This window comes from Daktulosphaira vitifoliae, unplaced genomic scaffold, assembly GCF_025091365.1.
Source record: "Daktulosphaira vitifoliae isolate Bord-2020 unplaced genomic scaffold, ASM2509136v1 Scaffold_1, whole genome shotgun sequence".
Classification (NCBI taxonomy): Eukaryota; Metazoa; Arthropoda; class Insecta; order Hemiptera; family Phylloxeridae; genus Daktulosphaira; species Daktulosphaira vitifoliae.
In genome coordinates, this window is record NW_026099572.1 from 42949738 (window position 1) to 42977724 (window position 27987).

A 27987-nucleotide genomic window follows, 5' to 3' on the forward strand; every position below is an offset into this window, starting at 1 on the left:
TTTATTAAAATAAGTACTATATTTTTAAGAAGAACTTTATAGCTTTTTTTTATTAATAATTTTTATAATTTTCAAATGTAAAAAAATATTCCCTCCACTGCACAAAAAATCATCTTGTTTTATAATAAATATCAATTAAAAATTTTACAATAACGACAAATAATTATTTTATTGTGGTATTAAAAATATGTTAATCAATTAAATTATTTTTAAAAAAAGGTATTTAATAATAGAACAATAATAATTGTAATGATTGTCAAAAATATATTTTAAGCAAAATAAAAAGTATATATTGATTAACAAATATGACTGAGTAAAAAATGTATAATTTAGAGATGTCTATATATTATAGTGCCCTGTTTTTTGCTTCCCTATTTTAACTGTATTTACTAAACGTAACCAGTTTTTAGCTTCGATGCAAAGCTGAGAAGGTATTATATTACTATGATGTGTTTATTTTTTTTGTCTGTGAACACTCAATTTCAGCTCTCACCGAACCGATATCTTTCAACGATACGTCAAAAGATCACAAATCGTATCTAGTCGAAGACATTACCCTTAAAAATTGAAAAAATTTCCCCCGTTCCCCGTAAATGGGGGAAACCTCCAAAAAAATTACAAATTTAAAAATCGCTAATTTTCGAAATTTTTCCAATTTTTTTTACTAAAATGTGCCGTAACTTTTTCAAAAATGAACATATAAATATAATTCTTTTTTATATAAAAAGCTTGATGTCTTTACTTATCATTTGGTATATTTTTTTTGTAAATCTGACCCTTTATCTGTCCACAGGGGGGGATTTAAAATGACAACTTTTTTACAAAAAATTAACTTTTTCAACTTAACTTTTGAAAATGTTCCGGAAGGTCTGACACTTTTATATATATCTTAAATTAAAGCTAATGTAATATACTTTAATTTGAAAAAAAAAATTTTACCCCTGGACTTGTCTTCATGGTGAAAATGGCTACCAAATGCTATTTTTTTGTGAAAAATCTCGATTTTATTTTTTATATTTTTAACTTTATAATGATATAACTTATTGAAAAGTGTATGGATCAACACAATATTTTTATGAGAAATAATATTTTTTAATAATCCCTTTTTTATTCGACATACTTTATCTTAATCGGGATATTAATAAGGAACTAGCAGATCATGTAGCTTTTTGAATAATACATCATTTTTTTAAAATTAAACACTATCTAAAGATTTGCATCGAAGCGTTTTATTTTGATAGTGATTTTAATCACTGTCAGATATCATTATACTTGATCCAACTATGCCATGTCACCATTGTGCCGCGACCCCCCTGTGCTGATTTTTAGCTTCGATGCGAAGTTGAGAAGATATTAAATTTACCATGATGTGTTTTTTTTATGTTGCCACTTTTTCTCAGCTCTCACTCNTTATGTCTGTTGCCACTTTTTCTCAGCTCTCACTGGACCGATTTCTTTCAACAATACGTCAAAAGATCACAAATCGTAACTAGTTGAAGACATTACCCTTAAAAATTAAAAAATTTTCCCTCGTTCCCCGCAAATGGGGGAAATATCCAAAAAAATTACATTTTTAAAATCGGTAAATTTTGTCTTTTTTTTCACTTTTTTTTCTTAAAACTTCCATAACTTTTTCAAAAATAAACAAATCAACATCTTTTTTTTTATACTAAAACCTTAGATATTTTCCTTTCATTTGATATCATTTTTTTGAAAATCTAACACTTAACCTGCTCATTGGGGGGGATTTATAATAGCAACTTTTTTACAAAAACTAACTTTTTCAACTTAATTTTTGAAAATGTTCCGGAAATACTGCGTCCTTTAAACATATATCAAATTAAAGCTTATTTTATGTACTATAAAATGAAAAAAAAAAATTTATCCCGACACGTTCTCTTCTGCATGTAAACGGCTGCCGTAGTTAAAAAAACGCTATTTTTGTATTAAAATTTTCGATTTAAATTTTCAACTTAAAAATGCTATAACTTTTCGAAAAATGTAATTATCAGCACAAATTTTTTTTTTATAAATACATTATAAGTACATCTTTCATTTGACATACTTTTTATTAAAATTGGACAATTTCCCCATATATAGGGGGCGTTCAAAACTTGAAACATTGTATAAAAAATAGAACTTTTTCAACTGAACTTTTAATTGTGTTCGGAAATACTGCGTCCTTTAAACATATATAAAATTAAAGCTTATTTTATGTACTATAAAATGAAAAAAAAAAATTTGTCCCGACGACCTATCTTCTATGCGCAAATGGCTACCGTAGTGAAAAATATGCTATTTTAACAAANTTGTCCCGACGACCTATCTTCTATGCGCAAATGGCTACCGTAGTCAAAAATATGCTATTTTAACAAATTTTTTTTTTGAAATTAAACACTATCTACAGATTTGCATCGAAGCGTTTTTTATGATAGTGATTTTAATCACTGTCAGATATCATCTATACTGGACCCAACTATGGCACCACCCCACTGTGCTGGGTTTTTTACTTTTGTCTTTGTTAAATTTGTGACCAAAACACACTTATCATTATCAAATCCTACGACGTATGTGAATATATTTATATTTTTGAAAAATATGGGTGTTTTTATATATTATTTAATTGAAAAAAAAACAATTTTTATTATGGACTTATGGAATTAAAAATATTAATTTTTATTATAAATTGATAAAAAAATATCGATTTTTTATACAAAGGGGCCAAATTTTAATAAGCTAGGAAGTTTAAATTGTTAATAAATTAAAACGTATACTTCTTAATAGAATAAATTGAATACATTTTACATTATCAAATACTATTAATACAACATAATTAACCCATCAAAATAAATTATTATAGATTTCATAAAGTTAAACTACCAATTTTAATAACGGTCTTAAACTCTATTGTGTTGCCACAAATTAAATTGGTATATTATTTACCGAGTTATAATAAAAATTCACAAATATAATATAAATATAAAAATATCGCCTCGATTATTTGTAGAATACATTTATTTAACGATAAAATCAATACACATTTCCCATCATTACATGCGTCCTTTTTTGTAAATTAGACTTTATTATAGTTTTTTGGTTTCAATCAATGTTAAAAAAATTATTAAATACGTCTATCAATCATGAAGTATTTTTTATGTTCATCCTTTATACAGTGACGCAACTGAAGAAAAAATTAAGGGGTGCTAAAATTGTGTAAGGTTCACAAACCCATGGGGATAAAGCCCTCTACACACCTAATCCAAAAATAATTTCAGTGACAAATTAAAAAATCATTAATAATTTCTAGGATTAATCTATAAACTAAAAATAATACACCACAATAGAAAATTGCATTTCAAAAATTTTAAATAAAAACATTAACAAATTAGATATAGTCATACAATAGTTTTTAATTGAACACATTGAAATTTAGAGTTTTAAAAGATGCTTTATAAATTAGGTAATAAAATGGTTAAAATATTAATCAAATACATACAGCATCGGATTAATAATGTAAATCTATTTTGAATATAATCAATATGTTTATCTACACATAGAATGTAGATTATTCAATTATTTATACATGTTTTAATCACAATTTAGAAGATACTAAATAAAATTATATATTTAAGAATGAAAATTTTTGAAAAATCTTTTAAGAAAGCCTTATAAAATAGTTTAAAATCACATGGTATTTAACCAATAAAATAAAAATAAAAGACAATTAGTCTTTAATTAGGAATAATAAATTACAACTGCGTGTATAACACAAATACATTTCAGAAGGCACAAGGTATTGAGCAGAGATAACTATAATTTTTTTTATAAAATTATTAAACTATAAACATTATAATGCTGCTCAACCCACTGCAGTTTCCAAAATCCACAAAAATTAATTTAACCAAGTCACAACATTTTATAAACATTAAAATTAAAACACATTGGAGAATAAAAAATTTTATGATTCATAATTAGTACTAAAAACAAATATGATAATAACAACTAAAATCTAATATCACCATTTGGGTAAACTATCAAAGATTTCTTAATTAATTAGATTGATGAGGAGCTTCGGTACTGAAATAAGGTGCTGAATCTCTTACTAAAAGTGTGTGACAAACTCTGCATACTTGGGAATTTCTCATATTAGGGCCACTTTTTACTATTCTAGACAAACATGATGGACAAAATATTCTTCCACAATGGCGGCAATGATCCTATAAAATGATAATTATAACTAATTTCAATTAAAATATTAAAAAATTTAATTAAACAAATAATTGTAAAACTAAAATATAAAATTTGAGAAGAATATAAATGTTACAAACTTTTCGAATTTTAGGATCAACAAATAAAACTCCACAATCATGACAGTCATTGATATCTTCTTCGTGTTCCCATCGAACCTTAAAAATATAATTATGTAAAACTATAATTTATAAAATTAAAATTAAATAGAAATTTTGTTTTTAAATAGTACTAACAGAAGTGCCTGATTCTCGAATTCTTTCAAGTTCTTGTTGAAGTGATTGTGACAGTCGAACAAAATCTCTTTGTACTTCTTCACTATTAGTTAAATCAGATTGGAGGGCCATAATTTTATTGCGTTGTTCAATTACAGTTGTTTCTAGTTCAGTCTACAAAAAGTGTACATAAAAAAAAATGTTGAAATAAAATAATTAACACCAACTTAATTAATCAGTAAAATATATTATACTATTTCAATCATAATCTATCATATCATATCATATCTAAATCATATACTGTAACAATAGAATTTAATGAAAAATTTACCTTCTTTTTGGTAACGTGTTCTAGTTGAGTGCGGCAACTTATGAGTTCTTTTTCATATCTATTAGTAGTTTTAATTTCATCAGAGAAACGACTTCTTTCGTCTAATAACTGCTTTCTAACAACAAATAATTAAAAATATAAATATTTTATTTAACTAAATTCTGAGATAACATGAATCAATATTTACAACAAATTTTCTTTCTGTATTTTATTGACTATAGAACTTCTTGTATTATTGTAATTATAGAAAAAAAAATTACTTATACAGTAATAATGCTATTACTGTATCGTGTAAAACTCAAAGACATGATTTTTAAATGAAACCAAATGTAAATGTATTATAGAATACCTTAGTATTAAAATTGCAAGTAATATAAATAGTTATTAGTAAAATATAAAAAAGATGCTAGTTAATTTCAAATAACATTTTTCAATTGAGATACAAGAACAAAATTAAAATATCTGTAAACAACAAATGACAACATACTCAAGAAAAGAAACAGTTGAATTTAAACTCTGCACTTGGCTTTCAGTTATAGCAGCACTATTTTTTATTCTGTTCATTTCTTCTTCAATGGATTCCTTAACAATTGACATTGCAATTAACTCTTCATTACGTTTTAGGAGATATTCTTGAAGTTCCTAAGACAAGAGATAATTAACAATGTTAATATATATGTATAAATATATAATATTCAGATATATTTTTAGATATATCTTCAGTTAATTCAATGAAAAATAACTATTAACACATACTCCAACAGAACTAGGCAAGTTTATATCCTCATTTTGTAACTGGATTGAAAATTTCATATGTTTATCTTTCAAATTATGATTTTCTTCTTCTAACCTAATGTTAAAATATGAAATTTAGTAATTTAACTAACTTTATTTTTAATTTTGAACCAAATACAAACTGAACTGTACAAAACTATGAATAATTAAAACTTACACAAATATAAAAACCGATAAAACAATGTTTTTTGTCAAATTTGAATATTTATTATTTAGTTAGATATTTCAACTAACCAAATGAGCAAATTTAAAATTGTTAATTGACATGCAAGTTAAAAAAGTTGTGTAATAATGATAAAATTACAAAAAATTTTACTTTATTATATGTTGCTTCATCTTAGCACCATTTTCAGTACATTGTTTAAGTTCATTTTGAAATTCATTCACAGTTTGTTCATACTGCAGTTTAAGGTCACTTAAAACTTCATGTGACTGATCAGAGAAATGTTTCAGCTCTTGTACCTGACATTTGAATACATAGATATCATATCATAGATTTAAAAGTACTAAAAATTAATGCTACAACTTTATTCTTATGTTCTTCCAATTTTTCATTCCATTTTTCTTCCATTTGTTTACGGTAAATAGTCTCTTTATCGTGTTCATCTTTTAATTTTTCCATTGCAAGTAGCTTTTTATCTAAATCATTTATGTGTTCTTGTAACTCATTATTAGAAATTTTAAAAATAGAACATTGATTGCAATTTGACGAAGAGTTTACTAAAATTTTATAGAATATTTAAAACTAATAAATATAATGAAAAAATTAAAATTAATTACCAATCACAGAATTCAAGCAGGTAGAATCATTGGTTTCTGAGACACTAGATTTATCTTGAAAATTACCTAAGACATGAAATTTTAAAACATTTCCATTTTAACTAGAACTGTAAAACAAAGTTGTTTTGAAATTTACCACATAAATTTGTTTGTTCTAATGTTACTTCTTTGGATTTATTTAACTTTGCTTTATAGTAATTAACATCTGAATCCATTTGTCTTAGTTTTTCTTTTAAAGCTTCAATTTGATCTTTCAATGGATCAACTAAAGTTTTGTATACGGTATCTTCATCATCTTGAGACTAAAAAAATATACTTAATATAAATTTAAATAAAAAAATTAAACATACAGAATAGTTGCTTATTTATCTCTTATACTATATTCTAAGAACCATATTATAAAGTATTATGTTTTTAATTTTATTGATTTTATAAATTTTAATTTAGTATATATCATTTTTTTATTTACAAAATTTTAGTGATATTCGAAAATTCAAAAAATTGAACCAAAATGTTTCTTTATAAAATGGTTTGAAAATAAAACTAGTATATTCATATTTTGCCTGAAAATGATTAAACATATTAATGTTTGGTTATAATTCAATTAAATATTTGGATTGAGATTGGTTATAAAATTAAAAGTTTTTTTCAGGTTTAGTTCTACTCAAAAAATCAGGGTTTGTTACATCACTTCAAAAGTAAGGAGAATGAGCTAAATGTAAATTAATGTGTAAATTGTAATTTTTTTTTTTTTTATATTTAGCAAATTTTATTTTACATTAGTTGTGGTCCTTATATATTTTGCTATCATATTAAATGTAAGTTTGAAATAAAAACTTTTGTATTTACCCCACCCACTTCACTATGTATTATATACTATATATAAATTCTCTTATTTTATTCTTACTTTTCTAGAATCATCAGATTCTGTGCTAGAAGCCAAATTTGTCATCTTACGAGCAATAGCTGATAAAACTGTTCCTGGCACATTAAGTATTTGTTGTTGTGTTGATTCACCCAAAATGTTATTGCCTTGTTGACCAATAAGCATTTGATTTCGACAATTTTTTAATTCATTCTCTAACTTTTCATTCATAGTTTTATACATTTTCATTTCATTTTCTCGTCGTCTAGATTCATCAAGAGTTTCTAAAACATAACCTGTTATACCTTTTACATTTATTGATATTAATTGAAACTTACCAGCAAGTACTTTTTGCAATGATGATATTTCTTCATTATATTGTCTTGTTTTTTCTTCTAATCGGCCTTCCATTTCTAACTTAGTAACAGTATGTTGACTTTGTGATTCATCTAATTCATCTTGTAATTTTTTTAATTCAGCTGATATATTAGTCATTTGTCTTAATTCCTCTGTTAAATTTTATTATATAAATATTTATCATTGGAATTCAACAAAAAAACATCACAAGTGATAAGCCATATATAGATATATACAAATGTAAAGCAACAAAGCATTACTGTTCACCTTCTTTTTGCAGAATAAACCCTTTCATTTTGGCACGCTGCAAACCGAATTCTCTTTTCTCCATTTGTAATTCATCAATCTGTTTAAGAAGCGAGTTCAGAGACAAAGGACCTGTCAATATAAAAGCGTGCAACACCAACATAAGCATATTTATTGAACACAAAATAAGAAAACAAATTTTTGTTTTGTTAATAAAAGCAAAGTGACCATTATATACACAAAAAATATAATTTTTACAACAAAATAAATTAAATCAATGTCAAATAACATTTGAAAATCATCATGCAATATGTGGAATTGTACGGATTTAAATCAAACTGTGCAACAAACAAAATTTTATGTTAACATTGATAAAGGTTTCATACAGAACAAATATTCTTATTTAAAATTATTGTTAACACTTCATTAAAGAAAGGTAAATAATAAATCTATTTATAATGACAAATTCTTCTCATTTACACTTCTAAATAAACTAATAGATATATTTTGGTAAATTTAAAAAAATATAGAAAAATGCATAATGATTGTATTTTATTAACTATAATTATTGAAACTTTACGATTAAATATAAACATCCAATTTTACAATGTAGTGTAATTGGAATTGAGTTCGATCTTAAAAAAATACTGTTAACTGATTCATTGAAAATTATCGATAAACAAATATTTTGAGAAATAATAGATAATATCAACTTTTTAATTAAAATTTAAGAACTTAAAATAGAAAATTAGGTTAAAATAATCTAATAATTGTACATATATAAAAGTTAAGGATACTTTTCTTTACTACAGATAATTTGTATATACATAATTTATAAAATTATGATAAACATTTTTGTATAAAATTATATTAATTATAATTATTATCATATTATGCAATTACCACGATTACTTTCTGAGGACTGCTCATTTTTAGTGATTTCATTCTCCATAATTGAATAACAATAGAATGATCAAATATCCAATGACAACTAAAATATATTAATTACTATCATATGAGTAAATATAATTAGTCTATAAAAAAAAAAATTAAAATTTTTATCCATACATTTTTATTCCAGTGTTCTATTTGATGAAACTTCTTGATTATATATGATAATGTGACAACTTTTATCAGCCACGTAAAGACAACTCGGAGTATTAAATAATAGTTTTACATACATATCATAACATAGTCTAGAACACTGTTATTACAAATTATACATAATTAACACTCATACTAAACTTAACAGAAAGAGTAAACAAACTGTGATCAAGAACTAATATATTTTTCAACAAGTTTCAATATGATAAGAAAACTTATAATGATAATAAACAAGTTAAGATTCAAAGTTTGGAAAAATCATAATCAAATCTCTTATCATAGATCATTGATCATAGACTGATTAATTTTGAGAAGGGGCTAAATCGTCTAGCCTTAGCTAGACGTCTTAGTCTAGGTTTATTCTAAATAGTTAATAATAATAATAATGTTATTAATGTTCTTACAAGGGAGGTGTTATGTAACAGATTTATTGATTGATATTAGGCCATGGTGTAGTAGACAAATATATAAAAAAAAATTTTGAATTAAAAAGATTTGTCTTTTCTTTTCGAATTAAAAAGAATCTTTTTAATTCAAATAGAAATTTATAACAAAAAAAAAATCATTTTTTTTTATAACATTTTTTTTTCTCATAATCCATCTAAGTATTATTTTCAGTAAAAATATATTTATTATGTTATGGTATGCGCTATAAATTACGAAGAGGAGTCCATGTTTTTCTAGTCCATGGGGTATATAAAATTGTCTCCATAGCTTAAACATTTTTCAATAATTTTTGCACCCCCTGAGAAATTTTCCTACGGCCATCCTACGACCTAGGTTGGGTTTCATCATTTAGGTAAACAAAAGGATTGCCTTAGATGATTAGTTTTTGTAGTTTTTAGTATTATCCACACATCAATGTTTAAAGCACAGTATTTATTACCCAGGTAATATTTAGCAGTAGTAAAAGGTATCAAATGAACTATCCCATACGATTTTTATTGTGTTCTTTATGTCCACTTCGATAACTGTCCTAATGGGACTTGTTTAAGCTTAATTAAAGATTTCATAGCAAAATTATTTTCTTCTTTTTCGAACTATATTAGTAAGAAGATGGTTACAGTTGTAATTCAAATTTTTTTTATTAGATAAAATATAGATTTATTTCAATAGTGATAAAAAGTGATTAAAACTTAGTACTTATCTTAAACACTTATATTATGCTAGTTGTATTCAATTTACAGATGTCAATTTAAAGTTTTGATAATCAAATATAATTAAATTCATAACAATAATAGTCACTTTAAATAATAAAACAACTGTTAAATAATTGTTTTAAAGTATTAGACAGACGCAAATTTAACAAAATTTTTTGTACATAAAATTCAGTTATATTAAAGGGGTCATAGTTTCTGTGGTTGAAACACAGCTCCCCAAAATGCACCTTTAAATCAATTTATGTTTTAAGGGTACTAGCTGTAATTAATAGGTCGAATGCCAACCATTTTTAATAATATATAGACACATTTTGAAAAAAATTTCATCCGTAGGCCACATTCTTAACGTTTAGCTTAACGCCTTAACTTTATAAACATTAAGGACCGATATAGATAAACCAAGAATTAAATTCTACAATAATAACCTATAATCACATGTCAATTTTTATAAAGCACTATATTTTGCATACAGTCTATAGTTTTTCCATTTTTGATACTGCAGCAATTATTTTTTTCATCATTGGCAATAATAGTAAAACTATTAAATGTTATTTTTTTATAAGATGACTGATTTCAGCCTTCTAATTGTGGCCCATCTAAATAAACATAGCTAAACAATTTTTCACTATCTAAAGAAAAAAAAATGTGATGAATTTTAGGTCACTTTAGATATTCTTCGGGTTATTTGTTGTAATGGTCAATTAAAATTCCGCACAAGTTTATTAATTTGAGTGGTATAATTTTTAATTTTGAAACAACTCAAGAGTTCAAGAGGACAAAAGTTAATTACATTAGCATTCAAATGAACTAGACCACCATGCACATTGTGACTTATCATATGATCTTGATAATGTACATATTGATTGATAATTTAAGTCGAATAGATACTAAGAATTTTTATTGATTATAATAAAAAAATAATATCATTTGTTTAGGAGTTAAAAACGCCTCACAAATGTCACAAAAATATAAAATAACATACGAGTAGTTACATGTTAATGACTATAAAATAAAAATACTATGACATTTCGACTTATTTTTCTTTTAGAATATTTTAAAACTATTTTTAGAATTACTAAATTTAAAAAGCTTATTCCAAAAATAGTTTTACATTTCAAAAAAAATTTGACTTGAGATAATTTATCTTTGATTTACAGAAATATGGGTGGAAGAAAATGGATCAAATTGATAAAGATAAATAAGTTGAATTAAAACATTTTAATAATGTCTATGAATTTTTTAAATAATATTTAAAATTATAGTTACATTATAAATTTTTTCAAAAATACTAGAAAGATGTTCATTTAGTTATTGGTCACATCCTAATGACTATCCTCAGTATTACTTAATATTTTAACCCACAAGTATTCCAAATTGGATAATTTTGTTAATTTGTGGTAATGACATACCTTACTGCCAGTACTAAAAACTCCGTTGTTGATTTATTAATATGCGCCAAGCAATTAAAAAACTGTTCAATTACAAAACTCTGCCAGATTGTCTTGTTTAGTTTAGTAGGTTTATTTGAAATTGATTAATATAATAAAAAAATTTAAATAGGTGAAATTATTGATTTTACTTTAAGATTTTAGAATTAAATTTCATATTTATAACTCTGTACCTTAGAAATAAATTATAATTTTTAGATTATTACATTTTAAAATACGAAATTAAATTTTATATAGATGTAATTCTACCAAGTTATGTTACGATAGCTCCTTTTATATATTATCAGAGTTATAAAAGTTGAAAACTTAACATACTTTTGTAGTTAGTGCTAAACAAATGTAACTCGAGATAATACACATAAAAAATTAATTTTGTAGTTTTTTAATGTATACCAACGATACTAGCAAATTAACTTTGATTATAATTTATGCACCAATTTAAATAAAATAATATTTTTCTGTTTTAATGCTTTCCTGAAAAATTGATTAATTTTACTTGTGTTGGTCCAATTTTGAAGTAGATATAAGTGAATTATAAAAAAATATTATTTTATTTAAATATACTAGGGTTATTTTTATTTATAGACAAAGATAATTTTAGTCTAACCCCTCAACATTTTTCATATACAATTTATTTCTGTATTATGTGCTGATATAATCAATAACAAATTTCCTTCAGTTTTTCAATATATTTAAAAGTTATTTTTAAAAGTCTTTATATAAGGAAAAACGTCTGATTGAATTGAAGTTTTATTTGGTTCATTTTTACATGTATATAACCAGATTTTCTGATTAAAAAAAATAATAACCACTTATATATATAAAATTATTCTGTTGCATATACTGATAATTACTTTCATTGATAGAATTCAACTTCAAAAATCACTAATTTACCATAATATTTACGAATTAGTATGATTTATCCTGTGACATATTGCAGTAATCAGATTATAATATTATTTTAAACAAGTTCAAAGGAAGTTTCTCAACATAGGTGTCATTAAAGTTTTATATTTTTGATATAAAATCAAATTTTTAAAATAATATTCTAGATAAAAATGTTTTTTCTATAAGTATATACTTTAAAGATATTAATATATCCATTAATATTTGTTTTTTACTTTACTAAGGAATTTTGGACAAATTTATGAAGTATCAATATAATTTAATTNATTGCGTTTTAAAAATAAAAGTTGCATTAACTCTGTTTAAAAAAAAAGTGACTTAGTCGGTTTTTTCCCTGTACCCTTCAATTCATAATTTTTAACAACACCATAGAATTTATGTTATAGTTAATAACAAATTTATGTTAATTAGTTTTGATTTTGTTTTAACTTTTATTAAATATATAAGAAATAGGTAATACTTAAAAATATAAAACAAATTTTTTTCTAACATTTATTTTTATTAACTATAAAAAAGAATGATGGTAAATTTTATCAATGAATAAGTTGTGAATAATCAACATTTTATAGCTGTTTTTTATTGCCACTACTAAAATATATTTTCATGAGAGTAATCTACAACAAGCCTGAAAACCAAAAAATTTAAATTATGGAGGGATATAATTTTTATTAAAGCACAATTAACATACCGTTAGCTTCCTTGCATTGACGAATAGCTTCATTAAATCCAGAACAAAGAGAGATGTCATCAGTGTTTTGAGCGCACTGTAAAAACTGTTTAATTTCAAAAGCACAAGCTCCTCCTTGTTGATTACTTTGGTCAACTGGCATACTTTGGATTGGTTGCACTTGTTGCGGTACTTCATCATGGGAACTTCCACCACTGAACAAACCAGTAACTGCATGTCCAACAGTGTGGCCCTATGTAATTTAAATGTTTATATAGAGTCAAAAGTGTGTTATTTTATTTCAATAAATACATACAATAGCAGATCCAACAGCTACACCACCAGCTGTAGCTGCCATTTGGGCGAATAAACCCGGTTGTTGAGGAGCTGGTGCACCAACTTGAGTAGGCTGTTGTTGTGGTGCAACACTTCTTGGGGCTGTTTTTGCAGGAACTGAGGATCTGTAAAATTTGGTAAATGTGAAAAATAAATAGAATAATACAGGTTATTACTTAATAGGAATAACATAAAATTATTAATTTTACATTATAAGTAAAATATTTTTAATAGAATTGCCAATATTTAATCTTTAAATGTTTAAAAGTTATTATTAAACAGTCATTTCATTAACCCATCAACGCCTGGCGTCCCCATATGGTGACATTCGTATTGCTATTTTTATCGCGCGTTCTTAGAATAATAATTTAATAGGTAAAAGCCGAGTGTACCCATATGGTGACACTCAATATCTCAGAAATCGTATTTTCAAAAAATTTAAAAATAATTTTTTTTTATTTTTGTGTTGTATATTAATCTGTTTTTAGTAAAAAAAATAGAAAGTTTGAAAAAAAATAATTCTCGGCGTTGATGGGTTAATTAGAACATTTTATAAAACTTGAAATTGACAACTATGCATGTTGTCATATTAAATTATTAATTGATATTATCATTTAGTCGCTCTTTTTTTAAATTTTTAAAAGGTTTGGTTATGAAAACCAAACCTTCTATTGTTATGTATGCAACTTATCAACAATACAGCAAAATTTGATGAAGAAATTATGAAATATTGAACTTTTAATTTAAACTTATAACATTACACAATATTGTGCAAGATATTGAATAAATATTAAAGACACAAAAAAATAAGTACCTTTGCCAAAATTGAATGTAATTAAATGAAATAAAAATTATTAGATTTCATAAGTTGGAGTTATGATGATATATTTTAATTGAAAATTAATAATTAAGTTAGCACGAAATTTAAATGGTAAAATACTAATTCAGGTTTTAAAATGAATACTTTTTAATAAATTAAAATGATATTAATTCATCTGAACCGATTCGAAATGCAGTATCATTAATTTAAAACTAAACGAAAAATTTATAACTATACTTATAAGATCTTTTATAAATCATAAAATGTTATAATTTTATCTTAATTCAATTTATATTAATCTCATATTTAATGCTAGGTTAGTAAAAATTATTTTTTTTTACCTTCTTGGTGCAGGAGATGGTGAACGTCCACGTCTAGCCATAATGGAATAAATATGTAACTTTTACTTACTTGAAATTTTAAAGTTAATTTTAATAAGTCAATTGAAGTAATCGAACTTCACAAAAATTAAATAGCAAATTGCAATTAATGACTTGACAATAGTGTGCGATAGTGTAAATATACTGAATTATGGTTCTGTTATAATGACATTTAACAGAGAGCTTCAGTACCTATATATTTTTAAACAGCTGTAATAAACTAATGACGTCATCTTTGTGTATTATTATTACACATAATTCTAGAAATTTCTTATCCTTGGAATTGCAACATTATGAATGTCCAGTGATAGTCCATAAAAGATATATATATATATACAACATAATTTGTATTCTCTTTGGTTTTACATTATAAATGCGCGCTTATTAAGTTCGTTATCAAATAAGTTATCATATACACATTTAAAGTCAAAAGTAGAGAGCTTTTAATGTATTTTAACGTGCTCCTGTTTAAGTGTGTAGGACTCAAGTAGCGATTTTATTCTTTCATAATAATGAGCTCAATTGTGAGCTACAAATATTATGTCGTTTTATGATCTACACTTTAGTCATCCACAAACTCCATCTACCTACGATTATTTTTTATTAACACCTTTAACCTTGACTGCTACGCATCTAAACTTTGACCCATCTAAGAATATTTAGAAAGTCTATAAACTCAACAATGGAGTGTGCTGATATAGATGAATGTGTACAAAATTGGGAATCAATTGCTGGAGAATATAAAGCTTTAGAAGTATGTTAAATAGTATTGAATGTATTTTTAGATCAAATAAGTTAAATATCATAATTCCATATCTTAAATTATTTTTGTATATTTGTGTTTTAAAAAAAATTATTCATTTTTTTGTTTGAACTATCAAAACATTAAATTTAGTATTTTCTATAGAGTACTATTGCCTAATTTAGTATAATTGAAAATTACATTAATATTAATGTATATTATAGTTTATAATGAGATTGATATTAATAACCAGCTGACATAATTCAATTTTTAGAATGTCAACAAAGAATATCTGGCCAAAGTAGAAGAAGTCGGAGATCTTCAAGGGCAATGTGTTAAGCAAGTAGCTCATCAGAAATATAGATTAAATGTTATCGCAAAATCTTTAAAAAGGTAGTATTACATATGAATTGATATTATCAAAATTATTAGAAAATTTTTATACAATTATATATTCTTTAGGTTAGAAAAAGATGAGAGACAAGACATAGTGCAAAGATTATGGAAAGATGTAAATCAACGTCGCCAACAATTAGCAGACATTGAGCAAACTTTGCCTAAACCTAATGGAAGATACTTGAAAATCATTCTTGGTAGTGTAAATGTATCTATTTTGAATAAAGAAGATAAGTAAGTAATATATTATATGGAGTATAATAAAGTTATTAATATACAATATTTATCAATAGGTTTCGTTATAAAGATGAATATGAGAAGTTCAAGCTAGTTTTAAGCATAATTGGTTTTTTTTTATCCCTTTTAAACTTATTAACCAAAAGGCGTGCATTAGAACTAACATTTTTATTTTTGTTAGTCTGGTATTATTGCACATTAACCATACGAGAAAGTATATTAAAAGTAAATGGATCTAAAATAAAAGGTTGGTGGCGTGTGCATCATTTTATATCTACAGTCGCTTCAGCAGTTCTTTTAGTATGGCCTAGTTCTGAAACATGGTATATTTTTAGACCTCAATTCATGATTTTTAATGTTCTTATAAGTAAGTTGTTTGTTTCAACAAATATTTTGAAGTATTTTTTAGTATATAAAAAATGAATAAAAGTTTACTTAATTACCAAATTATTTTTATCATTAATGAAACTAAATAGCATTCATTAATTAAATTAGCACACTATTTAAGACATGTGTTTCAAATTTTTTTAATGGAAAAAGTTTCACTATTTTATTATTAAAAATTATATTTTTACATTAAATACCACCAGAATAATAAATTTAACTTCAATAAGTATTATTAAATAATATATTTTATTTCAGGTATAGTTCAATCATTCCAATTTGTCTATCAACAAGGGGTTTTATATAGACTCAAAGCACTGGGTGAACGACATAATATGGATATAACAATTGAAGGTTTTCATTCATGGATGTGGAGGGGTCTCAGTTTTTTACTGCCATTTTTATATTTAGGATACATATTTCAGTTATACAACGCGTATACATTATATAAACTCTGTAGCCATCCAAATGCTACTTGGCAGGTAAAAGATTTCTCTTAATCTTTTATAAAATTATTAATTTATATTTTAATAAACTTGTATTAAAAGCCATTTAATAATACAAATAAATTATTCTCTACTCATGACTTTTGAAGAATGATACAATTTTTTATCGTAATAGTCAAATGATTCAGTTTTCCTTTTTTCACTATTCAATTGGAATATATTAAACAGATAATAGAAAATAATTTTGAAGAACTTTGTTTTTTCTGTAACAATAAAATTTCATAGAAACTAAAGTGGATAAATTTCTATGTTAAAAGTTTCTGTTATTTAAAGATTTTTTTTTATGAAATTATGCTAAGTTTATTATTAGCCAAGTTAATAAGTCAAATTGTTTGATATATATAAAATATTAGAAAAATTTCATTTTTAAAATAAAAATAATTGATATTTATAGAATAAATACAAATTTTTGACACATTGTTTAATTTTGTTTTTAAAAAATTTTAGGTTCCAGTGTTATCAGGACTTTTTTTTTCATTGTTCCTGGGAAATACAATAACTACTTCAATGGTCATTCCACAAAAACTAAAGGAAGTAAAAATAAGGAGGATCATCAAGGTACATTACTAGCTCAATATTTTTATTTCTTTTAATTGATATTGTATTTATTTTTATTAAATATAGACTTATACCAGAAAAATGTCTGGTAATCGACTTGGAGTTGACTCCAACAAGAGTGACTGAAACTGATATAAAATAATTGAGCTGTTGTTGAAACTTGAAATCATTGTTTTCTTAAATCTATCTTTAAGTAGTTCATTATTGTTGTTAAAAGTATACTTTAATTGGTGTATCACTTAAAACTTAAAAATTATTTTTAATAAATAGTCAAAATTACTATTTAAAATTTTATAGACTATTAAAATTTTGTTAGTAATAGTTTTTTTACTTTGTGGCATTTACTTTTTTTTTCTTTACTTATAAATTTGGTAAAATTTACAATTGAAAATATAACCAATTGTTGAACAATTATATTTAAACTAAAACTTAATTTAATTTTAATCAATTATCTAATATAATGTACACATTTTTTAACTCTGAACTTATATTTAAATTGTCTAAATTAATAGACACTTAAATGAAAAAAAAAACATATTTTTTGTTAATAATAGAGAATTATATTATTGTTTGTAAAATATTAATTATTATCAATTCATTTTTTCTTTGCATCCTTCAAACCAGCTCCAGCATTAAATTTGAAAAATATAATATCGCCATCTTCAACAACATAATTTCTACCCTGTTGACGATATTTTCCAGCAGCCTTGAAAAATTATGGTTAGAAATAATTATTAATAATTCAAGCTTGCAATTATAATCTGTTAATAACTAACCTTGCAAGCAGCTTCAGACCCTTCATTTTTAAAATCTTCAAATTTCATTACTTCAGCCATTATAAAACCTTTTTCAAAATCTGTATGAATACGACCCGCTGCTTGAGGTGCTTTAAAACCTTTCTATAAAAAAAAAAGTTAAATAAAATATACAATAATAACAAAATAATATATGTGTTAATACATTAATATATATAAAAACAAATTATAATTACTATTTAGAAAATTATTTACTTGTATAGTCCATGCTTTAACTTCATCAGGACCCGCAGTAAAGAAGTATTGCAATTGTAGTGCTTTATAACCTTGAACAATTATTTTATCTAGAGCACTAAAATGTATTAAAAATTTATTTAATAAAAGTAAATACATAATATGTAATACAAAATTAATTTTCAAATTAAATTTTTTCATAGATGATTTTCTAACAAAATTACATTGACTGTACTATTTATTAAAACTTATTATTGTGACCCTTCAATCAAGTATCCTACGTTATTTTATGTAAAATAACTACCTTGTAGCTTGTACTTCTTCTAAATACTTCTTACGTTCTGGTTCTTCCATTTCAATAATTTTATTCTCAAACACACCACTAAAAGGTATTATCATTGCTCCAGGGTCATTTTTATCAACCCATTCTTTAATTTTAATCAACCATTTATTTTTCTTTCTAATATAATCTTTTTCAGAAAGGTTCACCAAATAAATAACTGGTTTTGTAGTAATAAACATGTGCTTATTAAGAAATTCTATCTAAAAAGTAAAAGAGTATTGACATATGACTATAAGTCTTTATAAAAATTTTTATAATTACATCAAGAGCACTCCAATCTCCAAATCGAATGTGTTTCTTCTCATCAACTAACACAGTTTTGATTTTCAAAAAAGTGTCCTATAAGTGTATAAAAATTGCATCAATAATTATGTTAAGAATAATTTTGAAGTACTTTATTTTGTATAAAAAAACCTTACATATTCAGGTTTTAATTTTTTATCTCCACCTCGTATAGCTAACTTTTCAAGTTTTTCTAAGTTAGCATTAAAATATTCCTCATCTTTCAAACGTAACTCTTCATTAATAACCTCCATATCTTTGATTGGATTAACTTCTCCTTCAACATGAATTACATCTTCAGCTTCAAATGCACCTGATTTAAATAATTTTTTTGAGGTTTAATTAAAATTTTCATTTTAAGTTAAAAATAATATATTATTAAATACTTTTAATTTATATGCCATTTTTTTTACGAAATTTCACAATAAAAAATACAAAAATCATGTATATGATTTTTGGAAACATAAAGCGATGTTAAAATTGTAAAACCCTGTGATAATAAATCAGTTTTTTCATATATTTCAGCACAAGACATCTGAGATTATAATTATTTCGTTAATAGGCCATCATCTACTCTATTATAATAATATACATTATCTATTTATATAATAAAAAAATGTCCGTTTTTTGTAATTATAAATTTTGTACGCAGTCTATAAACATATGCTTTGAAATAATAACTAAACATATTTCTACAAATAAACACATTTTCTTTTTCTATATATATTAAATGTAGAAAATTAAAAAGAAATTTTAATATATGTTAAATTTTATTTTTGATGAATTATTATTTGGTCATACTCACGACATAAATGAAATAAGGCGTCGCACGCTTTTATATGAGACAAAAAGGCGTTTCCTAAACCTTGGCCTTCAGCAGCACCTTTTACTAATCCAGCAATATCTACGATGTTCAAAAATGCTGGAACCTTGCTGAAACAAAAAAAAAGCGATCTCCTCTTAAATTAAAATCCCGTTAATTTTAAAACTCATATAGATTATATAGAGGCGAACGAGAAAATTACAAGTCTCATCAACCCATTGATTGGATTTTTGTCCTCTGGAATTACACATTAGCTACCGAGATTTACCAATAAATCAAATACCTGGGTCTTCCCAACTATATATGATGGGAACTAGATACATTTCGAAGGTTGAATGAAACATGGAATTTTTCAGACAAGTCTCTCACCTAGGGAACCTTATTAATAGAGGGTACAGTTTTGGCTCCCTTTTCCTTTTTACCTGACCGGCCCTTAAGGCACTTATTAGTTATTATTGGACAAGGTAAATGCGTCAATACTCGTAACCGACTATATTTTTGGCACCATACATTAATTTGTAAACATTGCCGTAATCTAATTACTAATCATTCAACTTCTGTTGATGAAAAATCCCCTGTTAAATTAACTCTTAATGTTAAAAATCGAGAAAAATAAATCGAAAAATAATTTCCTGGTACACACAAAGTAATAATGATCAGAAATTATTTCAGATTTTATACTATCTTCGATATCCATTATGTGGTTACTGTATTATGGTTACTTTTTTTTTTATTATTAAGTACAACATCGGCTGCAATGGCCATTAGTTACAATTAAATTTTAAAAATATTATATTGTTATTTTACAATTTAAATTTCATCATTTTTTGAGTTTTTCTTAGGAATCTAATTATTCTTCTATTTTTTTCCGGGTATAGTGTAATTTATAATTCAATTTATTACCAAGAACAAAATAATAGTTGTAAATTTTGGGATGTACAAACGCGATTCGTTATTAAATGAATATAGATGGGAGTTTATTTTTCATATGAAAGGTTTGGTATAAAAACCAGATAAGTCCAACTTTTTTAGAATATAATTTTTTTAATAATTTTGAATAAATATGTTTATTCTGCGAAATGCGGTGCAAAAACGAGTTCTATATTGCTATTAATTATGGAGATATTTAATTTATGAAACATATTTTACTATTGATTTTATTCAAATTTTCTTTTATAAAATAGTGTCCCCCAAAATAATTAAAAGAGAACGATTTTATCTGGTTGTTGCACCAATGTGATTTAAGGTAGTCATTTTTATATATATATTCGTAAAAAAGGTCTTTACCTGTAAGTAAAGTAACCTTATTTGCGATAAAAAACATATGACGTCCTTTTTTATGCTCAATATTTCATATCAAGAAAATTGTTCGACATTAAATAGGCCTCAAAAAATGGAACTTAGCCCCCCGTAGATATAAAGTTCTAGTTACGCCCAAGCCCTTTACATGTAAGAGCGATAATATAACATTGAGTAAGACTTTTCCGTTTTAACCCTGACCAAGCACACATGAAATAATTGTTCTTTGTATACAGTTTGCAGTGATGCAAAACTATTAATACGGTAGTTTTGAAACGTTTTTTAATAATATTGATATTAATAGAAGACTTTAATTCATGCCGGTTAATTTAATTTAAATTTTTAAAGATAACCCTCCCTAACTGATATTATGCATTATCATTTAGAATATACACCTTCGCTAATCCTTATAATTTTAATTCGTTATTTCTCAAAATTAATAAATTCCCTGTTTACCAAATAAATAATCAACAGAAATTTAATTAGTAATATAGTTTGTACAAATAATTAATATTTTTAGACAGTTCATACATGACTTCAAGAAAAATTATAACGAATCTCTTCCAATTACAATCAAAATAACAAATGCAGTAAAAATAAAAAAATAAACTTCATACTAATTAGTAATAATATGAATAACGCACTATAATTTTAAGGTATTAATTTTATTATGATGTATTTTTTTTTTGTGTGTGTGTCTGGTACTACTTTTTCTCAGCTCCCACCGAACCGATTTCTTTCAACGATATGTCAAAAGATCACAAATCGTATCTAATATATAATTTTTTTTATATAGATGCATGTCTTTAATTATCATTTAGTATACTTTTTTTTATAAATCTGGCCCTTTACTTGCCACAGGAGGAAATTCAAAATGACAACTTTTTCGCAAAAAATTAACATTTTCAACTTAATTTTTGAAAATATTTCGGGAATACTGATACTTTTATATATATATATTTAATTAAAGCTAATGTAATATACATTATGGAAAAAAAAAATGTCGTACTTTATTTTGTCTTCACGATGAAAATGGCTATCAAATGCTATTTTTGTGTGTAATTCTCCATTTTATATTTTACATGTTTAGTTTTATATTTATATAACTTTTTAAAAAAATTATGGATCAATACAATTTTTTCATGAGAAGTAATATTTATATCTTTACATTCAACATACTTTTTTTTTTAAATCGGACCATTTACCTATATACAGGGAGGGTTAATATTAAAAAATATATATAGAATGCAGAGTTTTTCAACTTAATTTTTAGAAGTTTTCTGGAAATACTCACACTTTTATATATATCTTAAATTAAAGCTTATGTAATATACTTAAATATTAAATATTAATATGAAAAAATTCTCTTTTATATTTTTAACTTTATAATGCTTTATAATGCTTTTAACTTTATAAAACTTTTTGAGAAATATATGGATCATTATAATTTTTTTATAATAAGTACTATTTAAATTTATATATTATTAATATATATATATTCATATATTACACTTATAAATCATAAAACTGGTAATCAGAATATAAATAAGGAAATAGGAAATCATGTAGCTTTTGAAATAATCCTTCAATTTTTTAAAATTAAAAATTATCTACAGATTTGCATTGAAATGTTTTTTATGATAGTGATTTTAATCACTGTCAGATATCATCTATACTGGACCCAACTATGCCACGACCCCACTGTGCTGGGTTTTTATCTGATCAACCAATCGAGTTTTAAAGTTGTTTAAAGATTTAGGTTTAAAACACAATCTAATTTGGTTTTCAACACCAAAGTTAAGAATAATCTGTTTCAATGTCCTATAAATTATTTTAAGGTAGTTATTAAGTAATTTTGTTCACATTGGTTATTCAACAGCGTCCAATAGTAAACTGGCGTTGAATATAAAAGTATACGTCTATTAATAGATATGAATTATTAAAGATAAGTATTATATATGATGGATAATATCAAATTGCACCTGTGATACTAACTAAAAATAAGGGTTCCCATTAAAAAAAATTAAATTTAGGTATTATATTAACAGATAATGAAAAATCAAAATTATATAAGTACACATGATTTCATATCAAACAATATTTTCCTTTATGAAAATTTAAAATAGTCAATAGTTTTCAAGAAAATGAGTGTTTTTAATACATCATTCTGAATATTCACTGGCATTTGGCCTGCTTTTCAAAAACATTATGCAGTAGTGTGTTTATATAAGGGGCTACCTGGGCTAGCAGTCTCAGGGCACAGCAAAACGGTTGCACCTTTATTTTAAGGGACGTCTTAAGCGGTAAACTCTGGTAAAAAAGTATGCAATGTAATTTATAATTTATGTTTTTATGTTTATGTACATTCTAGGCAAGACATTTTTTTTTATTTAAAAATATTTGGGGAGCATCAAATATAAATTCTCCAGAGTGATAAAACTCCAAATATACCACCGATTCATATTCAATGAGTAATTTTCCTAAGCTTGTCATTGACACAATTTTTTTTATAAATAAAAAAATTCTAAAAATAGTTATTTTAAAAAATGAAATTTTTTTTTTGTATTTTTAAAAATAAACAATAAAATATATGATTTAAACATAATCTAAAAATGCAAAAATTAAAAAAAAAAAATTCATAAAAATTGAATTGTATCAAAATTTATAGGAGTTGTCATTTAAATCTGTTTCAGTCTTCATGTGTAAATTTTGAAAAAACTATGGCGATGGGTTCAGACCCTTTAAGACCTTCTCAGATATGACCTTGTATTCACTGTAGACTTACAATAAAGGAAAGAAGTTAAGAAATGACAAAAATACAGCAAATTTTACTTTACCACAATAGTCCAAATATAATGTCCATGATATTTTGCAAGGCATTTACTTTAATAAAATGTTGTAATTTTTAAGAGAATTGTTTTATTTTATTACAATATAATAATTATTGAATTATAATTTAAATGTGTATACAGAAATAGTATTTTTGTTTACACGTTAAATTTTAAGTTAAAATTTTTTTACATTTCAATAATCAGTACCTTAAAATTGTTATTTTATTATTATCATATTATATATAACTACATTTTTTTAATAAAAGGATATCACATGAAATCTATATTATTACTTACCTTGCTGGTTTAAAATATTCAACTAAATAATCAAATCGTGAATCAGGTACAGGTACACGACTTGCTGAAATAAAAATAAAAATAATCTAATTATTAATCATATAGTTTGTATTTATTTTGATTACACATTTGAAAAAAATAATCTAAGAATTAAGAATTTTAATAATTATTCGATATTAATTTTATCAACAAATCTAAAATTAAATATATTAAATCGAAAACTACTAAAAAAGTTAAAAAAAAAAACGTTTTATTAATTATTTCAAACACTTAAAGAATAAATAAATAATAAATATTTAAAGAATGAAAAAAACAGTCAAACTTCATTTATAATATAGAGTACTTTGAATTACTAACACAATATTTATAATAATTTTTAGCCGTATAAAACAAACACTAATTAATTAAATTATGCAATTATTAATAGTTCAGGAATTCAATTTCAATTAATAAAATACTTATTTTCATTTGGATCAATGGTACAAAATGGAAAGTTTTCAGCAGCTGCTTCACTCTTAGTTAGAACATTAAAAAATGTTGATTTTCCCACATTTGGAATACCAACAATGCCAACTTTTAAATTGGTTCCTACACGACCAATAAGTGGTTTTCTTTCAGGTTCTTCGACCTTTTTTGGTGGCATTTTGACTATCTAACTAAAACATGTTTCATATTTTTAAATGACATTTAATTGAAACTAGTAGGCATATGTGATTACTTACATTTTATAAAAACACTTAAGCTTATAATGTATTCTCACTATTATAATTTTATACTTTAATTTAATTTACTTAATTAAAATGTGGTTTACTTAAACACATTTTTATCCGGTATATCGTGTAATCACTTTTAACAATAAAATAACATTGATAACAACTGTAATGATAAAACATATGTACATATTTTAACACGTGCCGGATGAATATTTAAGGTTAGCCTGTCAAATTACCTAAATTAAGAAAATTTAATTAATTTCAAAACAAATAATTCTGTACATTTCATAATTTGTGACAACACAAAATATTACTATTTTATGTGTTCTTATTATTTTTTATCAATCAAGGTATGATGTCAACTTTAAATTTTAGATTCCTTTGATGTCTAAAATGATAGATAGCGTTTTATGTATTTGAAAAATAATCTGCAATATTAAAGATAAAAAAAAAATCATCTGTAAATGCATTGGTCTTACGTTAGTGAAATTCTAAGGCGCTACCTTTTATCAGTTATTATCAGTTAAAAAAATTGCAGACTAGAACTTAGTCATATAATTAAATAGATAATTAACTATGAATAAACGTGCTCTAATAAAAATTCTAACTATCTCTAATCCATTTGATTTTCTTACAATGAGATCTTCGAGATATCTCTAATATTGTGATGTTCTTGAATATTTGTTCCCCATATCTTCACACTTTTTTGTTTAACTTATATATTATTTGACCTAACTATAAAAATTTTCATTTTTGTTGACCAATATCCTTTGAAAATTGTAGGTGTTTTAAGTTTATTGTGTTCAATAATCGATTGTTTACGTGATAATAGTGTAATGACTGTTTTTAGATCTTCAGTTGAACTTCATTACTATACTTTATACTATTATGATTTTGATGTTTAATGTGTATTATTCACGTTGAACTATATTTTTTAGAAAAACGATCAAGGGCGTCACCAAGAGTCGTTATCGAATCCCATACTTGCACAAGATAATAATCGACCAAATGACTATAAACTCGTATATAATTTGTTCACCGCTCGTATAATGTGTGCTTTTCGTGGAATCTCCTATTCGGCTCTAGCACTGACCATTAATAGATGTTTAAGAATAGTACAATTTAACAACATTATTATTGTTATTTTCGATTCGATGTTGTTGGAATAATATAGGACACCGCAACAAGGTGCGTATTATAATATGATAATGTGATAGGAACTGTGCAAGTCCTAAGTGTAATGCGCTGGGGTTAAACGACGAATATAGCAGCAGCGCGCCTCCACCTTCTTGGCGGCCACGCGGAGTTCACATTGGTAATAACAGTGATTTTTCGTTCATTGGATCGGTTCCACCGTCAATTTCCCGAATTAATATTACTGCATTACAACTATGATTATTGTTATAAAAAAACATTTCCAGAGATACACCCTAAGGACAAATGTGTACTATTATATACGTGTAGAAAAATTGCCTGGGGACAGCCGTCTGTGCCGCTTATGTTTGTAAACGTGTAGTTAAAATATTATCGCGACTTGGAAATATTTAAATGCTACGGATAATTCAACAGCCGCGCCATGATGATCACTCGTATGAACAGAAAAAAATATATGAATATAACCTAATACATAGATATGTTCATCGATATGGGAATCAAAATTGATATCTCTTCCCTACACTACATTTATTACTGTTATTTTCGAATGTTTTTTCTCTTCCCCATTCATTATTAATGTCGGGTCACAAGCGGCAGAGATAAAGTTTTCTGATCATTTTATTGGCGTCAGACGTTCTATTATTCGTATAATAACTGGTCAATTTTATTATTAAGAGCCTTCACCGGCTGATGGATTTCCTGGAAAACGTGTTCTATCATCGTTTGGTTATTTACATAAATATGTTTTTTGTTTGTCTGTTTTATTTCATCACTTGCAAATACTAAGCTACTCACAACCACTTCCCTTAGCTAATAATCTGGTTATAACTATTGCACTTTATTTTCCGTATAGTGTTTTATTTGATTTTATACATTTCTCAAAGTTACATCCAATTTAATTTAATTTTTTCAATTTAATTTTATTTCATTATTATTGTCGACACATTAGTGTCGACAATAATAATGAAAAAAAATACTTAAAACCAAACGTGATAGGAGAAATTATCTATCAGAGGTTTAAAATTTATTTGCTTAGTGATTTTTACAATAATTTACTATAAAATAAATGTTTTCAAAATATTATAGCCAATTTGATAAATTTTATTATAAATCAAAAATCCTCATGGTACAAACGAATGTTTTAAACTGTAGTGAGCATTTGTACATTCTAGTCAATTTAGTTTAGTTTTTACTTTTATTGATTTTTTTTTCATAACAACTTTAACAATATATATTACAAGGATTTGATAATTTCTCGTGGGAATTCCCATAGAAGAAATCGGTAAATAAAAACAAAAATCTATAATACTACATATATATATATATTTTTTTTTTTGAACCCTATAATTTTTAATAGAAATTACACCAGAAGGTCAGAGCTGTAAGACGATTATTTGTATAATAATTATAGGTAAACCTAAACAAGAGAATTTTAATATCATTAATGAGTGTTGAAGTAAATTTTTCTTTTTATTGTTTTCAATTTATAAGTTGAACAAATATAAAATGTAATGTTTCTATGTTGAAATACGTGTACATTTATATCTATGTATAGTGATAAAAATTGCAAGTCTTCCAAATGTACTATATATATTAGTATTGCGTATATTGCATTCGATGAATGGATAATTCGTAATTGCAAACCACGTGTTAAGGAGTTGTACAAATCCGATACTTTTATTGATACAGACCATTTCTCGTGTATTGATCGATTATTCAATATGAATAACACGAATAAAAAATAACATCTCGGTAACTACTGTAACAATTACGC

General features: G+C 24.8%; 4 protein-coding genes across 9 annotated transcripts; 1 reads left to right on the top strand and 3 right to left on the bottom strand.

Annotated features, from left to right (window-relative positions):
* Nucleotides 1–3714: 3714 nt before the first annotated feature.
* On the bottom strand, nucleotides 3715–9147 carry LOC126895095 (early endosome antigen 1). 5 transcript variants are annotated; one of them, XM_050666584.1, is made up of 15 exons: nucleotides 8906–9147; nucleotides 8741–8828; nucleotides 7859–7969; nucleotides 7573–7743; nucleotides 7277–7518; nucleotides 6506–6671; nucleotides 6370–6435; nucleotides 6116–6228; nucleotides 5906–6051; nucleotides 5551–5644; nucleotides 5282–5436; nucleotides 4795–4909; nucleotides 4485–4637; nucleotides 4329–4406; nucleotides 3715–4217 (listed from the first exon to the last, which is right to left on the bottom strand). In XM_050666584.1, exons 2-15 carry the CDS (start codon nucleotides 8787–8789, stop codon nucleotides 4050–4052), a joined length of 1827 nt encoding a protein of 608 aa, XP_050522541.1. In that variant the 5' UTR covers nucleotides 8790–8828; nucleotides 8906–9147; the 3' UTR covers nucleotides 3715–4049. The 5 variants fall into 5 exon arrangements, with proteins under 5 accessions (XP_050522541.1, XP_050522538.1, XP_050522539.1 ...); XM_050666581.1 differs by having other exon boundaries at nucleotides 6116–6309; XM_050666582.1 differs by having other exon boundaries at nucleotides 6116–6309; nucleotides 8741–8845.
* Nucleotides 9148–12933: 3786 nt separating this feature from the next.
* On the bottom strand, nucleotides 12934–14838 carry LOC126905301 (coiled-coil-helix-coiled-coil-helix domain-containing protein 2). Its single transcript, XM_050685268.1, has 4 exons — nucleotides 14620–14838; nucleotides 13439–13583; nucleotides 13144–13375; nucleotides 12934–13080 (listed from the first exon to the last, which is right to left on the bottom strand). The coding sequence occupies exons 1-4, from the start codon at nucleotides 14658–14660 to the stop codon at nucleotides 13070–13072; spliced, it is 429 nt and encodes a 142-aa protein (XP_050541225.1). The 5' UTR covers nucleotides 14661–14838; the 3' UTR covers nucleotides 12934–13069.
* A 225-nt stretch (nucleotides 14839–15063) lies between these two features.
* LOC126904584 (transmembrane protein 120 homolog) lies at nucleotides 15064–17779 on the top strand. Its single transcript, XM_050684124.1, has 7 exons — nucleotides 15064–15412; nucleotides 15675–15793; nucleotides 15863–16030; nucleotides 16090–16400; nucleotides 16676–16899; nucleotides 17371–17481; nucleotides 17548–17779. The coding sequence occupies exons 1-7, from the start codon at nucleotides 15341–15343 to the stop codon at nucleotides 17605–17607; spliced, it is 1065 nt and encodes a 354-aa protein (XP_050540081.1). The 5' UTR covers nucleotides 15064–15340; the 3' UTR covers nucleotides 17608–17779.
* A 102-nt stretch (nucleotides 17780–17881) lies between these two features.
* LOC126903505 (obg-like ATPase 1) lies at nucleotides 17882–25216 on the bottom strand. Of its 2 annotated transcripts, none has more exons than XM_050682898.1 (10): nucleotides 25068–25216; nucleotides 24808–24997; nucleotides 24346–24406; nucleotides 19901–20028; nucleotides 19233–19408; nucleotides 19075–19152; nucleotides 18775–19013; nucleotides 18492–18588; nucleotides 18258–18380; nucleotides 17882–18187 (listed from the first exon to the last, which is right to left on the bottom strand). In XM_050682898.1, exons 2-10 carry the CDS (start codon nucleotides 24986–24988, stop codon nucleotides 18077–18079), a joined length of 1194 nt encoding a protein of 397 aa, XP_050538855.1. In that variant the 5' UTR covers nucleotides 24989–24997; nucleotides 25068–25216; the 3' UTR covers nucleotides 17882–18076. The 2 variants fall into 2 exon arrangements, with proteins under 2 accessions (XP_050538855.1, XP_050538065.1); XM_050682108.1 differs by having other exon boundaries at nucleotides 24808–25001; nucleotides 25068–25211.
* Nucleotides 25217–27987: the final 2771 nt, after the last annotated feature.

Excerpts from the sequence above, each read along its gene's own strand:
- LOC126895095 (XM_050666581.1), bottom strand. The coding sequence starts at position 8,789 with ATGGAGAATGAAATCACTAAAAATGAGCAGTCCTCAGAAAGTAATCGT. Across the intron at positions 6,310-6,369 it reads CTGCTTGAATTCTGTGATTG|TAAACTCTTCGTCAAATTGC; the intron begins GTAATTAATTTT and ends ATAAAATTTTAG. Across the intron at positions 5,645-5,905 it reads ATGAAGCAACATATAATAAA|GTTAGAAGAAGAAAATCATA; the intron begins GTAAAATTTTTT and ends TTTTAACATTAG.
- LOC126905301 (XM_050685268.1), bottom strand. The coding sequence starts at position 14,660 with ATGGCTAGACGTGGACGTTCACCATCTCCTGCACCAAGAAG. Across the intron at positions 13,584-14,619 it reads CCATCTCCTGCACCAAGAAG|ATCCTCAGTTCCTGCAAAAA; the intron begins GTAAAAAAAAAT and ends CAAATTTTACAG. Across the intron at positions 13,376-13,438 it reads TAGCTGTTGGATCTGCTATT|GGCCACACTGTTGGACATGC; the intron begins GTATGTATTTAT and ends TAAATTACATAG.
- LOC126904584 (XM_050684124.1), top strand. The coding sequence starts at position 15,341 with ATGGAGTGTGCTGATATAGATGAATGTGTACAAAATTGGGAATCAATT. Across the intron at positions 16,401-16,675 it reads GATTTTTAATGTTCTTATAA|GTATAGTTCAATCATTCCAA; the intron begins GTAAGTTGTTTG and ends ATTTTATTTCAG. Across the intron at positions 16,900-17,370 it reads ATCCAAATGCTACTTGGCAG|GTTCCAGTGTTATCAGGACT; the intron begins GTAAAAGATTTC and ends AAAAAATTTTAG.
- LOC126903505 (XM_050682898.1), bottom strand. The coding sequence starts at position 24,988 with ATGCCACCAAAAAAGGTCGAAGAACCTGAAAGAAAACCACTTATTGGT. Across the intron at positions 19,153-19,232 it reads AAAAATTAAAACCTGAATAT|GACACTTTTTTGAAAATCAA; the intron begins GTAAGGTTTTTT and ends ATACACTTATAG. Across the intron at positions 18,589-18,774 it reads GAAGAAGTACAAGCTACAAG|TGCTCTAGATAAAATAATTG; the intron begins GTAGTTATTTTA and ends AATACATTTTAG.